The sequence below is a fragment of the Salmo trutta genome, chromosome 21, assembly GCF_901001165.1.
Source record: "Salmo trutta chromosome 21, fSalTru1.1, whole genome shotgun sequence".
NCBI classification, from domain to species: Eukaryota; Metazoa; Chordata; class Actinopteri; order Salmoniformes; family Salmonidae; genus Salmo; species Salmo trutta.
The window spans coordinates 38,914,850-38,929,522 of NC_042977.1; the positions used below are offsets into that span (position 1 = coordinate 38,914,850).

The window sequence follows — 14,673 nt, forward strand, 5'->3', positions numbered from 1 at the left end:
CGGGCTAGACAATCTGGACCTTTTCTTTCTAAAATTATCTGCCGAAATTGTTGCAACCCCTATTACTAGCCTGTTCAACCTCTCTTTCGTGTCGTCTGAGATTCCCAAAGATTGAAAAGCAGCTGCGGTCATCCCCCTCTTCAAAGGGGGGGACACTCTTGACGCAAACTGCTACAGACCTATATCTATCCTACCTTTCTAAGGTCTTCGAAAGCCAAGTCAACAAACAGATTACCGACCATTTCGAATCCCACCGCACCTTCTCCGCTATGCAATCTGGTTTCAGAGCTGGTCATGGGTGCACCTCAGCCACGCTCAAGGTCCTAAACGATATCTTAACTGCCATCGATAAGAAACAATACTGTGCAGCCGTATTCATTGACCTGACCAAGGCTTTCGACTCTGTCAATCACCACATCCTCATCGGCAGACTCAATAGCCTTGGTTTCTCAAATGATTGCCTCGCCTGGTTCAGCAACTACTTCTCTGATAGAGTTCAGTGTGTCAAATCGGAGGGCCTGTTTGTCCGGACCTCTGGCAGTCTCTATGGGGGTGCCACAGGGTTCAATTCTTGGGCCGACTCTCTTCTCTGTATACATCAATGATGTCGCTCTTGCTGCTGGTGATTCTCTGATCCACCTCTACGCAGACGACACCATTCTGTATACTTCTGTCCCTTCTTTGGACACTGTGTTAACAACCCTCCAGACGAGCTTCAATGTCATACAACTCTCCTTCCGTGGCCTCCAACTGCTCTTAAATACAAGTTAAACTGAATGCATGCTCTTCAACCGATTGCTGCCTGCACCTGCCCGCTTGTCCAGCATCACTACTCTGGACGGTTCTGACTTAGAATATATGGACAACTACAAATACCTAGGTGTCTGGTTAGACTGTAAACTCTCTTTCCAGACTCACATCAAACATCTCCAATCCAAAGTTAAATCTAGAATTGGCTTCCTATTTCGCAACAAAGCATCCTTCACTCTTGCTGCCAAACATACCCTTGTAAAACTGACCATTCTACCGATCCTCGACTTCGGCGATGTCATTTACAAAATAGCCTCCAATACCCTACTCAATAAATTGGATGCAGTCTATCACAGTGCCATCCATTTTGTCACCAACTGCAACCTGTACGCTTTCGTTGGCTGGCCCTTGCTTCATACTCGTCGCCAAACCCACTGGCTCCAGGTCATCTACAAGGCCCTGCTAGGTAAAGTCCCCCCTTATCTCAGCTCGCTGGTCACCATAGCAGCACCCACCTGTAGCACGCGCTCCAGCAGGTATATCTCTCTGGTCATCCCCAAAGCCAATTCCTCCTTCGGCCGCCTCTCCATCCAGTTCTCTGCTGCCAATGACTGGAACGAACTACAAAAATCTCTGAAACTGGAAACAATTATCTCCCTCACTAGCTTTAAGCAGCAGCTGTCAGAGCAGCTCACAGATTACTGCACCAGTACATAGCCCATCTATAATTTAGCCCAAACAACTACCCCTTCCCCTACTGTATTTATTTATTTTGCTCCTTTGCACCCCATTATTTCTATTTCTACTTTGCACTTTCTTCCACTGCAAATCTACCATTCCAGTGTTTTACTTGCTATATTGTATTTACTTTGCCACCATGGCCTTTTTTTGCCTTTACCTCCCTTATCTCACCTCATTTGCTCACATTGTATATAGACTTATTTTTCTACTGTATTATTGACTGTATGTTTGTTTTACTCCACGTGTAACTCTGTGTTGTTGTGTGTGTCGAACTGCTTTGCTTTATCTTGGCCAGATTGCAGTTGTAAATGAGAACTTGTTCTCAACTTGCCTACCTGGTTAAATAAAGGTGAAATAAAAAAATAAAAAAAGAACAAATTCTTATTTACAATGTCGGCCTACTCCGGCCAAACCCGGACAACGCTGGGCCAATTGTGCGCCGCCCTATGGGATTCCCAATCACGGCCAGATGTGATATAGCCTGGATTCGAACCAGGGTGTCTGTAGTGACGCCTCTTGTTCCTTAGACTGCTGCGCCACTCGGAGACCAGGTTTTTATGCGAAAGCGAAAATAGCGAGGCGAAAACAGGTTTTTAGAATGTTTTGCAAATGTATTAAAAAGAAAAAAGAAAAATACCTTATTTACATAAGAATTCAGACATTTCGCTATGAAACTCAAAATTGAGCTCAGGTGCGTCCTGTTTCCTTTGATCATCCTTGAGATGTTTTTACAACGTGGTTGGAGTCCACCAGTGGTAAATGCAATTGATTGGACATGATTTGGAAAGAAACACACCTGTCTAAGGTTCCACAGTTGACAGTGCATGTCAGAGCAAAAACCAAGCCATGAGATCGAAGGAATTGTCTGTAGAGCTCCGAGACAGGATTGTGTCGAGGCACAGATTTGGGGAAGGGTACCAAAACATTTCTGCAGCATTAATTATTAACTGGGTGGTTTGATCCCTGAATGCTGATTGGTTGAAAGCCATGATATATCAGAGGTGTACCATGGGAATGACAAAAAAAAACGTTTTACTATTCTAATTATATTGTTAACCAGTTTATAAGAGCAAAAAAGGCTCCTCAGAGGTTTGTGGCCAATATATCACAGCTAAGGGCTATGTCCAAAGAACACCCATTAGCTGTGGTATATTGGCCATATAGCACACCTCCTAGGGCCTTATTGTTTAATCATAGAAGTCAAAACCAGTTAAATCAACATCCATAAATAGAAAATGATCTGGAGAGTTTAATAAGGGCGATTTATCTTCTGTCTTGAACATATTCTCAAACTTGTAAGGATTTTTTATTTTGTTGGTAAACCGAATTTTGCTTCTTAGCCTACATCGATAAAGTTGAAATAGATATTCCTTAATTCGCTCAATAACGTTATGGAAAAGGGTTTCATGGATACATGTGGTAACTCCTCTCTTGCTGCTAAAACATTTATTTGGAGTAGTTTTCAGGCCTTCTGTGTGGGTTTTCAGTGGTCTTTGGGTTAGAAATGTGAACTGGACCTGGCAACGCTGAGCATGACGGTAAACCCCCTAAAGAATGCTTCAGGAAACAGTGCTTCGACAGTGGAAAAGTCAGTCAGCATCAAGGCATTGTTGTTATTTTATAACAGGTGATACGCAGAAATGAGGGAGTACTATCTCTCATAGTAGATGTGAGTACAATTCCCTTGTACACAGCTAATAGTTAGATAGCTAACGTTAGCCAAAGCAAGCTAGCTAGCTACTGATAGTGCAACCCTAAGTAACTACATATGAAGATGAAAATGATCAGGCCTACTGTACATCTTACTGTAGAAATTATTGGTGAAAACAAGCCTAGGTTGAAACTATTGCTGTTAAAATACAAGTAGGCTTGAAATGTTCATCTGTACTGTTACTTAGGGTTGCACTATCAAAAAATGAGGTTGTGTGTGTGTTTTCTGGTCTACATCTGTGTGATGTGATCAGTCAGTTTATTCAGAATGAAAACTATATTTTAACAGCAACAGTTCCAACCTAGACAGATATGTAAGTGTTTTTCATGGGAAAAAAAGAAACATGCTATTTATATTATTATATTTCATTTCATTACCCATATTTACATATAGTTACATGTTTTCACAAGCTCGGGCCCCAGGCTGAAAAGGTTTAAGAACCCCTGTTCTGGTGAAAAGCCTTCCCAGAAGAGTGGAGGTTGTTATAGCAGCAAAGGGGGGACCAACTCCATATTAATGCCCATGATTTTGGAATGAGATGTTCGATGAGCATGTGTCCACATGCTTTTGGTCATGTAGTGTATTTTAAGTTCAGGAATGGCTGAAAAATCACAACATTTATCCAAAAAGTAACCCTACAAATAGCACTGTTGGGAGATTTGGAAAGCCATAATCAATCAACAATATAATAATACTTTTAGTAAAAATATTTATCTTTAACTTACAATCAGTAGATACTATGCAATTATACAGGTTAAAAATCACAGCACAGTTAAAAAATATATGGCACATTGTAATCATAAGAGGGCAGTTTACAGAGATAGGTGGGATGGACTGAGAGTAGCTGAGGGGTGGGGTTAGGGAGATAGGTGGGATGGACTGAGAGTAGCTGAGGGGTGGGGTTAGGGAGATAGGTGGGATGGACTGAGAGTAGCTGAGGGGTGGGGTTAGGGAGATAGGTGGGATGGACTGAGAGTAGCTGAGGGGTGGGGTTAGGGAGATAGGTGGGATGGACTGAGAGTAGCTGAGGGGTGGGGTTAGGGAGATAGGTGGGATGGACTGAGAGTAGCTGAGGGGTGGGGTTAGGGAGATAGGTGGGATGGACTGAGAGTAGCTGAGGGGTGGGGTTAGGGAGATAGGTGGGATGGACTGAGAGTAGCTGAGGGGTGGGGTTAGGGAGATAGGTGGGATGGACTGAGAGTAGCTGAGGGGTGGGGTTAGGGAGATAGGTGGGATGGACTGAGAGTAGCTGAGGGGTGGGGTTAGGGAGATAGGTGGGATGGACTGAGAGTAGCTGAGGGGTGGGGTTAGGGAGATAGGTGGGATGGACTGAGAGTAGCTGAGGGGTGGGGTTAGGGAGATAGGTGGGATGGACTGAGAGTAGCTGAGGGGTGGGGTTAGGGAGATAGGTGGGATGGACTGAGAGTAGCTGAGGGGTGGGGTTAGGGAGATAGGTGGGATGGACTGAGAGTAGCTGAGGGGTGGGGTTAGGGAGATAGGTGGGATGGACTGAGAGTAGCTGAGGGGTGGTGTTAGGGAGATAGGTGGGATGGACAGAGTAGCTGAGGGGTGGTGTTAGGGAGATAGGTGGGATGGACTGAGAGTAGCTGAGGGGTGGGGTTAGGGAGATAGGTGGGATGGACTGAGAGTAGCTGAGGGGTGGGGTTAGGGAGATAGGTGGGATGGACTGAGAGTAGCTGAGGGGTGGGGTTAGGGAGATAGGTGGGATGGACTGAGAGTAGCTGAGGGGTGGGGTTAGAGAGATAGGTGGGATGGACTGAGAGTAGCTGAGGGGTGGGGTTAGAGAGATAGGTGGGATGGACAGAGAGTAGCTGAGGGGTGGGGTTAGGGAGATAGGTGGGATGGACTGAGAGTAGCTGAGGGGTGGGGTTAGAGAGATAGGTGGGATGGACAGAGAGTAGCTGATACTGGTGTTAGGGAGATAGGTGGGATGGACTGAGAGTAGCTGAGGGGTGGTGTTAGGGAGATAGGTGGGATGGACTGAGAGTAGCTGAGGGGTGGTGTTAGGGAGATAGGTGGGATGGACAGAGTAGCTGAGGGGTGGTGTTAGGGAGATAGGTGGGATGGACAGAGAGTAGCTGATACTGGTGTTAGGGAGATAGGTGGGATGGACTGAGAGTAGCTGAGGGGTGGTGTTAGGGAGATAGGTGGGATGGACTGAGAGTAGCTGAGGGGTGGTGTTAGGGAGATAGGTGGGATGGACAGAGTAGCTGAGGGGTGGTGTTAGGGAGATAGGTGGGATGGACAGAGTAGCTGAGGGGTGGTGTTAGGGAGATAGGTGGGATGGACTGAGAGTAGCTGAGGGGTGGTGTTAGGGAGATAGGTGGGATGGACTGAGAGTAGCTGAGGGGTGGGGTTAGGGAGATAGGTGGGATGGACAGAGTAGCTGAGGGCTGGGGAGATAGGTGGGATGGACAGAGTAGCTGAGGGGTGGTGTTAGGGAGATAGGTGGGATGGACTGAGAGTAGCTGAGGGCTGGGGTTAGGGAGATAGGTGGGATGGACTAAGAGTAGCTGAGGGGTGGGGTTAGAGAGATAGGTGGGATGGACTGAGAGTAGCTGAGGGGTGGTGTTAGGGAGATAGGTGGGATGGACTGAGAGTAGCTGAGGGGTGGATTTAAAAGCTTATGTTCTATAATAATATAGTGTATAATGTGCTATCTACATTTACATTACATTACATTTAAGTCATTTAGCAGACGCTCTTATCCAGAGCGACTTACAAATTGGTGCATTCACCTTATGATATCCAGTGGAACAACCACTTTACAATAGTGCATCTAAATCTTTTGGGGGGGGGGGGGGGGTTAGAAGGATTACTTTATCCTATCCCAGGTATTCCTTAAAGAGGTGGGGTTTCAGGTGTCTCCGGAAGGTGGTGATTGACACTGCTGTCCTGGCGTCGTGAGGGAGCTTGTTCCACCATTGGGGTGCCAGAGCAGCGAACAGTTTTGACTGGGCTGAGCGGGAACTGTGCTTCCTCAGAGGTAGGGAGGCGAGCAGGCCAGAGGTGGATGAACGCAGTGCCCTTGTTTGGGTGTAGGGCCTGATCAGAGCCTGAAGGTACGGAGGTGCCGTTCTCCTCACAGCTCCGTAGGCAAGCACCATGGACTTGTAGCGGATGCGAGCTTCAACTGGAAGCCAGTGGAGAGAGCGGAGGAGCGGGGTGACGTGAGAGAACTTGGGAAGGTTGAACACCAGACGGGCTGCGGCGTTCTGGATGAGTTGTAGGGGTTTAATGGCACAGGCAGGGAGCCCAGCCAACAGCGAGTTGCAGTAATCCAGACGGGAGATGACAAGTGCCTGGACTAGGACCTGCGCCGCTTCCTGTGTGAGGCAGGGTCGTACTCTGCGAATGTTGTAGAGCATGAACCTACAGGATCGGGTCACCACCTTGATGTTAGTGGAGAACGACAGGGTGTTGTCCAGGGTCACGCCAAGGTTCTTAGCACTCTGGGAGGAGGACACAAGGGAGTTGTCAACCATGATGGTGAGATCATGGAACGGGCAGTCCTTCCCCGGGAGGAAGAGCAGCTCCGTCTTGCCGAGGTTCAGCTTGAGGTGGTGAGCCGTCATCCACACTGATATGTCTGCCAGACATGCAGAGATGCGATTCGCCACCTGGTTATCAGAAGGGGGAAAGGAGAAGATTAATTGTGTGTCGTCTGCGTAGCAATGATAGGAGAGACCATGTGAGGATATGACCGAGCCAAGTGACTTGGTGTATAGTGAGAATAGGAGAGGGCCTAGAACAGAGCCCTGGGGGACACCAGTGGTGAGAGCACGTGGTGCGGAGACAGATTCTCGCCACGCCACCTGGTAGGAGCGACCTGTCAGGTAGGACGCAATCCAAGCGTGGGCCGCACCGGAGATGCCCAGCTCGGAGAGGGTGGAGAGGAGGATCTGATGGTTCACAGTATCAAAGGCAGCAGATAGGTCTAGAAGGATGAGAGCAGAGGAGAGAGAGTTAGCTTAAGCAGTGCGGAGAGCCTCCGTGACACAGAGAAGAGCAGTCTCAGTTGAATGCCCAGTCTTGAAACCTGACTGATTAGGATCAAGAAGGTCATTCTGAGAGAGATAGCAGGAGAGCTGGCCAAGGACGGCACGTTCAAGAGTTTTGGAGAGAAAAGAAAGAAGGGATACTGGTCTGTAGTTATTGATATCGGAGGGATCGAGTGTAGGTGTTTTCAGAAGGGGTGCAACTCTCGCTCTCTTGAAGACTGAAGGGACGTAGCCAGCGGTCAAGGATGAGTTGATGAGCGAGGTGAGGTAGGGGAGAAGGTCTCCGGAAATGGTCTGGAGAAGAGAGGAGGGGATAGGGTCAAGTGGGCAGGTTGTTGGGCGGCCGGCCGTCACGAGACGCGAGATTTCATCTGGAGAGAGAGGGGAGAAAGAGGTCAAAGCACAGGGTAGGGCAGTGTGAGCAGGACCAGCGGTGTCGTTTGGCTTAGCAAACGAGGATCGGATGTCATCAGCCTTCTTTTCAAAATGGTTGACGAAGTCATCCGCAGAGAGAGAGGAGGGGGGGAGGGGGAGGAGGATTCAGGAGGGAGGAGAAGGTAGCAAAGAGCTTCCTAGGGTTAGAGGCAGATGCTTGGAATTTAGAGTGGTAGAAAGTGGCTTTAGCAGCAGAGACAGAAGAGGAAAATGTAGAGAGGAGGGCGTGAAAGGATGCCAGGTCCGCAGGGAGGCGAGTTTTCCTCCATTTCCGCTCGGCTGCCCGGAGCCCTGTTCTGTGAGCTCTCAGTGAGTTGTCGAGCCACGGCGCAGGAGTGGAGGACCGAGCCGGCCTGGAGGATAGGGGACAGAGAAAATCAAAGGATGCAGAAAGGGAGGAGAGGAGGGTTGAGGAGGCAGAGTCAGGAGATAGGTTGGAGAAGGTTTGAGCAGAGGGAAGAGATGATAGGATGGAAGAGGAGAGAGTAGCGGGAGAGAGAGAGCGAAGGTGGGGACGGCGCAATACCATCCGAGTAGGGGCAGAGTGAGAAGTGTTGGATGAGAGCGAGAGGGAAAAGGATACAAAGTAGTGGTCGGAGACTTGGAGGGGAGTTGCAATGAGATTAGTGGAAGAACAGCATCTAGTAAAGATGAGGTCAAGCGTATTGCCTGCCTTGTGAGTAGGGGGGGAAGGTGAGAGGGTGAGGTCAAAAGAGGAGAGGAGTGGAAAGAAGGAGGCAGAGAGGAATGAGTCAAAGGTAGACGTGGGGAGGTTAAAGTCACCCAGAACTGTGAGAGGTGAGCCATCCTCAGGGAAGGAACTTATCAAGGCATCAAGCTCATTGATGAACTCTCCAAGGGAACCTGGAGGGCGATAAATGATAAGGATGTTAAGCTTGAAAGGGCTGGTAACTGTGACAGCATGGAATTCAAATGAGGAGATAGACAGATGGGTCAGGGGAGAAAGAGAGAATGTCCACTTGGGAGAGATGAGGATTCCAGTGCCACCACCCCGCTGGCTCGATGCTCTAGGGGTATGCGAGAACACGTAGGCAGACGAGGAGAGAGCAGTAGGAGTAGCAGTGTTATCTGTGGTAATCCATGTTTCCGTCAGCGCCAGAAAGTCTAGGGACTGGAGGGTAGCATAGGCTGAGATGAACTCAGCCTTGTTGGCCGCAGACCGGCAGTTCCAGAGGCTGCCAGAGACCTGGAACTCCACGTGGGTCGTGCGCGCTGGGACCACCAGGTTAGAGTGGCAGCGGCCACGCGGTGTGAAGCGTTTGTATGGCCTGTGCAGAGGGGAGAGAACAGGGATAGACAGACACATAGTTGACAAGCTACAGAAGAGGCTACGCTAATGCAAAGGAGATTGGAATGACAAGTGGACTACACGTCTCGAATGTTCAGAAAGTTAAGCTTACGTTGCGAAAATCTTATTGACTAAAATGACGAAAATGCTAGCTAACTAACACAACACTACACTAATCAAGTCGTTCCGTTGTAATGTAATAGTTTCTACAGTGCTGCTAGTCGGTAGAGGTTGGCTATTATACAAAAGCAACTTTGTAGCTAGCTAACATAACATAACACTAATCAATAATGTATTTAATGTATCAGTAATGTATTTAGTTTCTACAATGCTGCTCGTCGGTAATAGTTGGCTGGGTATGGAACAATGGCGTCGCGGGGGACGGAAATAGCTGGCTAGCTAACCTAGCTAACCTCGATAATTACTAAACTACACAATTATCAAGCTATGACAAAGACAGCTATGTAGCTAGCTAGCTAACACTGCACTAGTCAAATCGTTCCGTTGTAATGTATTAGTATCTACAGCGCTGCTATCCAGATGTAATGTATTTCAAATTACTTTACTCTTGCTATGTAACTTCTGCAGTAGAAAAAAACTATATCATGTATGTAAAATGTGTGTAGAATGGACATGTAACAACAAAAGAAAAGCTGTTCAAACTAAGTTTGTTTTTGTCCTCTGACGAGGGGGGATGGTGGATGGGCCAAGAAAATCTAAATAAAGAGTCACATATCATTCTGTTATTCATGATCACAGACAAGCCTTTTTCCAGGAAGTGTAGGTGTCTTCCCAACAGTCTGTCTGGTATGTTGTCTTTCTGGATTGGCTCGGAGCCGTTGAGGAATGGACCCTGCTAACTGATAGGCTGTTTATAGCTGGGTAAATTGCTGAAGAGATGAGTAGACAGATGGATGTGAGATAGGTTGGTTCTCTGAACACGGTGTTCTCCAGATGATCAAGGCTGTAATACACTGAACTTTTACCCATACAGCCAGTTGTTGGTTCCTCTCAAGGGTTCTTCACTCTTACCTAGATAGATTTTCCTTGCTACGGTCTCCTGTGCTTGCTCTTTCATTAGTTACCTGTGGACTGTGGGGGATAGATGAAATTGTGCTTTGCCAATACCTTCTAATTGCCCCTCAGGGGATTCATCAAGTCATATTGAATTACACTGATAGCTAAATGCTACAGATTCACAGAGATTTTACAACACACACAGAACCATAGCACTGTGGAGAAATTGCCTTTCAGATGAAACAGTATTCAACAATATAAACGATAAAGAATAGGAAAAGAAAGACTTCCCAAGTTATAGTATTATTCTGTTAAATAGTCAGTTAAATAGTCATAGCACTTTGTGACATCTGTTGATGTAAAAAAAGGTTTATAAATACATTTGATTGAAATAACCTATATTTGTGACAATTATGTCTGCGTATTTACCCAGACTTCTGTTTGAACAACTAGCTTGTACCCTGACAGATATGGATTGCCCAGGGAGGTTTCCTGTAAAAGATTAGGGAAGGGAAAGGTGATACCTAGTTAATTGCACATTCAACTGAAACGTTTCTTCCCGCATTTAACCCAACCCTTCTGAATCAGAGAGGTGCGGGGGGTTGCCTTAAATCCACATCCAAAACATTGGCTCCCAGGGAGCAGTTGTTGGGGGTTAACTGCCTTGCTCAAAGGCAGAACGGCACATTTTTAAAACATTGCCAGCCCAGGATTCAAACCAGTGACCTTTCGGTTACTGGCCCAACGCTCTTAACAGCTAGGCTACCTGCCGCTGTCTGTCCTTGATTGACATACAGTACTTATGCCTGGTTCCTCATGATTGATCTGCACTGAGCAATCGGTGCCGACAACGAGAGTGCACTCAGGTATGGATCGCCCAGGGAGGTTTAACAGTTCAGAGTAATACTGAGTGCTGAGTGACGGAGGTGAAAGTAAAACACAAGCTGATTACAAGCTATCAGGAATTACTGTATCTTACCCATCTAACTGTTTTCACATTAAAACCACCACCTCTTTTGTGTATGTGTGCCTGTGTAGGGCGGTGTTGCTACTACTGTCATCGGGGTACATCGGTTTGCGGATCGTAGCTCTGGAGGAGCAGCTGAGTTCTCTAGGAGCCCTGCCGGAGTTCTCCATACACCTCAGAGAGTGAGTACACACACACACACAATGGGGTAGTTTTCCACAGATGACTCTATGCTCTGATGTGAATTTCAAGGAACTACAAACTTTGACAATTTAAAAACCATTCAAGGTAGATCAAACCGGTTGTGTAGACAGAGAGAGAGTGTTCTCAGACATCAGAGGTACCGTGTACTGTATCAGCAGCAGAGATCACATGACATTAGGTCGTCACAGGACGTTAGGTCACAGGACGTTAGGTCACAGGACGTTAGGTCGTCACAGGACGTTAGGTCACAGGACGTTAGGTCACAGGACGTTAGGTCACAGGAGGTTAGGTCACAGGACGTTAGGTCACAGGACGTTAGGTCACAGGACGTTAGGTCACAGGACGTTAGGTCACAGGACGTTAGGTCACAGGACGTTAGGTCACAGGACGTTAGGTCACAGGACGTTAGGTCACAGGACGTTAGGTCACAGGAGGTTAGGTCGTCACAGGAGGTTAGGTCGTCACAGGACGTTAGGTGAAAAACAGGCCCAGTGGAATGACACCTGTTTTCCAAGAAATCACTCCACTATTACATAATCCTAATCTACGGGAACACCCATCGTGGGTATTTGAGTCTTCACTTTCATGTAATTAAAGGTGTTTGCAAGCGTACTTGTGCATGAGTATGCATGCTTATGTGTGATAATATCTGGGAGAGTGATTTGGTCCCTCCTCATTCCAGGGAACAGGAAACAGCCTGAAGAGACCTACAGCGAGGGAGGATTGGCCATTTGGATATTCTGGCAAATACCAGACAGGCTGGACCATTTTTTTGTTGGTTGGGCTGGTCAAAAATTGACACACTTTTTTAAATTATAAATAAAACAGAAAAAGGTGACATGGCCAGCTGCCCGTGAGCTTGTTAAGATAGAAATGGTCAAAATAAAATAAAAAAATAAACTCTTATAGTAATATGCCCTGAGTATATAAAAGATTAAGATGGCCCGGTTTTCTGCTAGGCTGAGGTCACACAAACTCACATTGAAAGTCAAACGCAGCATCAGCAAAGATGACCTGCTTCAACTCTGTCATCAGTTAGACAGCCAAGATCATAGATCATAAAAACATGAAAAGGGTGCCTGTAAACGTAGAAAGAGCATATTCTACATGGTCACCTCATTGAAAAACATCCTAATTTTGGGACAGCTAAAGCAATGATTTTGCCAAACAGTAAAGTGCATTATCCTCATGATTCCTGTAATGAAAGTGTCTTCCCTGCACCTGTGCCCTCGCTGGGGCCTGCTGCTGTGGTGAGCGAGCCACTCTCCTCTCCTCCGATGCGCTCGAGAGAAACATTTATTCATATAACATTTCAAAAAATTGAGGGAAAAAAAACAGCTTTGGAAGCTTCATCCAATTGTCCCTGTCGATGAGATGAGGGTTTCAGCTTTCTGTAGGTATAATCTTTATTTCTCAACTCTCAATAGCAACTATTTTACAATCAAGACATTTTATATGGCTTTGAGATATGGAGCGGAGTGTGCTCAAAACGTGCATAGGTTTCATGGGTAGTAGCCTACAACTAAAGTTTTTTAGGACATCACATTTATGGTTGGATGAATACATGGCTACTAGCAGTGGGTATCACAGGCGGCTGGTGGCACCTTAATTGTGGAAGACGGCTCATAGTAATGGCTACAACTGAGTTAATGGAATGGTATCAAACACATCAAAAACATTGTTTCCAAGTGCTTGATACCATTCCATTTACGCCATTCCAGCCATCTTTATGAGCAAACCTCCCCTCACCTGTGATGGGTAATATATTTAGTTTGTGATCTAATTAATGCGTTTTGAGTTTCCACTTCCTCAGGTGTTGAACCACACATTAATTAGCCTATGATTTTAGTTAGTGCACATAAAACATGTAATTAATCTCTCAAATAAAAAAAAAACTCATGGAAATTCTGGAGTCCTATTTTGACAGTAAAATAGCAACTATAGTCTAATTGTCAACCCAAAATTCATGACAATCACTGGATTAGGTTGCACATCAAAATAACTTGAATCATGCATAGACATGTTTCTTGAGCTAGTGGCGTGCGCAGTGTGAGCCGATGTGAAATAATGCCTACAGTAGGAAGACTAAATACCAAAGCCACAGTACACCAAACTACAGTATATAAAGGGTCTCAATTAAAATGTAATCTCATGAGCTAGGTAATTGTTAATATACATTTATGTGGGTCCCCTGATCATTTGAGGAGACGGATCACTAAAACCTCAGACCTGTCAGAAATGTGGAAAAACTTGACTTCACACAAAGCATTTTATTTTTTTTGTCAGTCCACTCCTAAAATCAATTTGGCTTACGGCACTATTCCTTGGTCTCAGCGTAACTGGCAATGAATATGTTGTTGTCTTTGTAAAGGAATAATGAATATGTTGTTCTCTTTGTAAAGGAATAATGAATATGTTGTTGTCTTTGTAAAGGAATAATGAATATGTTGTTGTCTTTGTAAAGGAATAATGAATATGTTGTTGTCTTTGTAAAGGAATAATAAATATGTTGTTCTCTTTGTAAAGGAATAATGAATGTTGTTGTCTTTGTAAAGGAATAATGAATGTTGTTGTCTTTGTAAAGGAATAATGAATATGTTGTTCTCTTTGTAAAGGAATAATGAATATGTTGTTCTCTTTGTAAAGGAATAATGAATGTTGTTGTCTTTGTAAAGGAATAATGAATATGTTGTTCTCTTTGTAAAGGAATAATAAATATGTTGTTCTCTTTGTAAAGGAATAATAAATATGTTGTTCTCTTTGTAAAGGAATAATGAATATGTTGTTCTCTTTGTAAAGGAATAATGAATGTTGTTCTCTTTGTAAAGGAATAATGGAAGTCAGAAGTTACTTCATCTGAAATTAAATTATTTAATGATAGTGTAAATTAATTTCAGAACTTTTTCTACTTAATTAATAGAATGACTCAATGGCATCTTTCTGTCAGTGGCACTAACAGGCCAGCAGGGGGCACTCTCCCCTCAAAACCAAGAGCAATTAAACAGAAATACTGTACACCATGATTAGTACTATATCAATCAGTGTAGTATACTTTCGATGTATACAAGTGTATTTAAAATAAGCTACTTCTAAGCCATTCAAAAAAATATTCTCAACACAGTTCTTGAATGTCTGTAAATAAAAATGTATTGATAGTTCATACACAAGGCACTGTAATTACAGTGACAAGAAAAAGTATGTGAACCCTTTGAAGTTACCTGGATTTCTGCATACATTTTACAACAATAGACAAACAGTGTGCTTAAACAAATAACACACAAATTGTATTTTTCTTGTCTACATCATTTAAACATTCACAGAGTAGGTTGGGAAAAGTATGTGAACCCCTAGGCTATTTACTTCTCCAAAAGATAATTGAAGTCGGGAGTCAGCTAACCTGGAGTCCAATCAATGAGACTGGAGATGTTGGTTAGAGCTGCCCTGCCCTATAAAAATCTCACAAAATTTGATTTTGATATTCACCAGAAGCATTGCCTTATGTTTATTTATTTTACCT

The 14,673-nt window shown here is 45.0% G+C and overlaps 1 protein-coding gene across 1 annotated transcript in view; it reads left to right on the plus strand.

Moving 5' to 3' along the window:
- LOC115157391 (GRAM domain-containing protein 2B) overlaps window positions 1-13,927 on the plus strand; it is a 29,117-nt gene extending 15,190 nt beyond the window's left edge. The window contains exons 11-12 of the mRNA XM_029705597.1: window positions 11,024-11,134; window positions 11,839-13,927. Of these exons, the coding sequence (XP_029561457.1) occupies window positions 11,024-11,134; window positions 11,839-11,857 (130 nt within the window). The 3' untranslated portion in view covers window positions 11,858-13,927. The remainder of the gene's footprint in view (window positions 1-11,023; window positions 11,135-11,838) is intronic.
- Window positions 13,928-14,673: the final 746 nt, after the last annotated feature.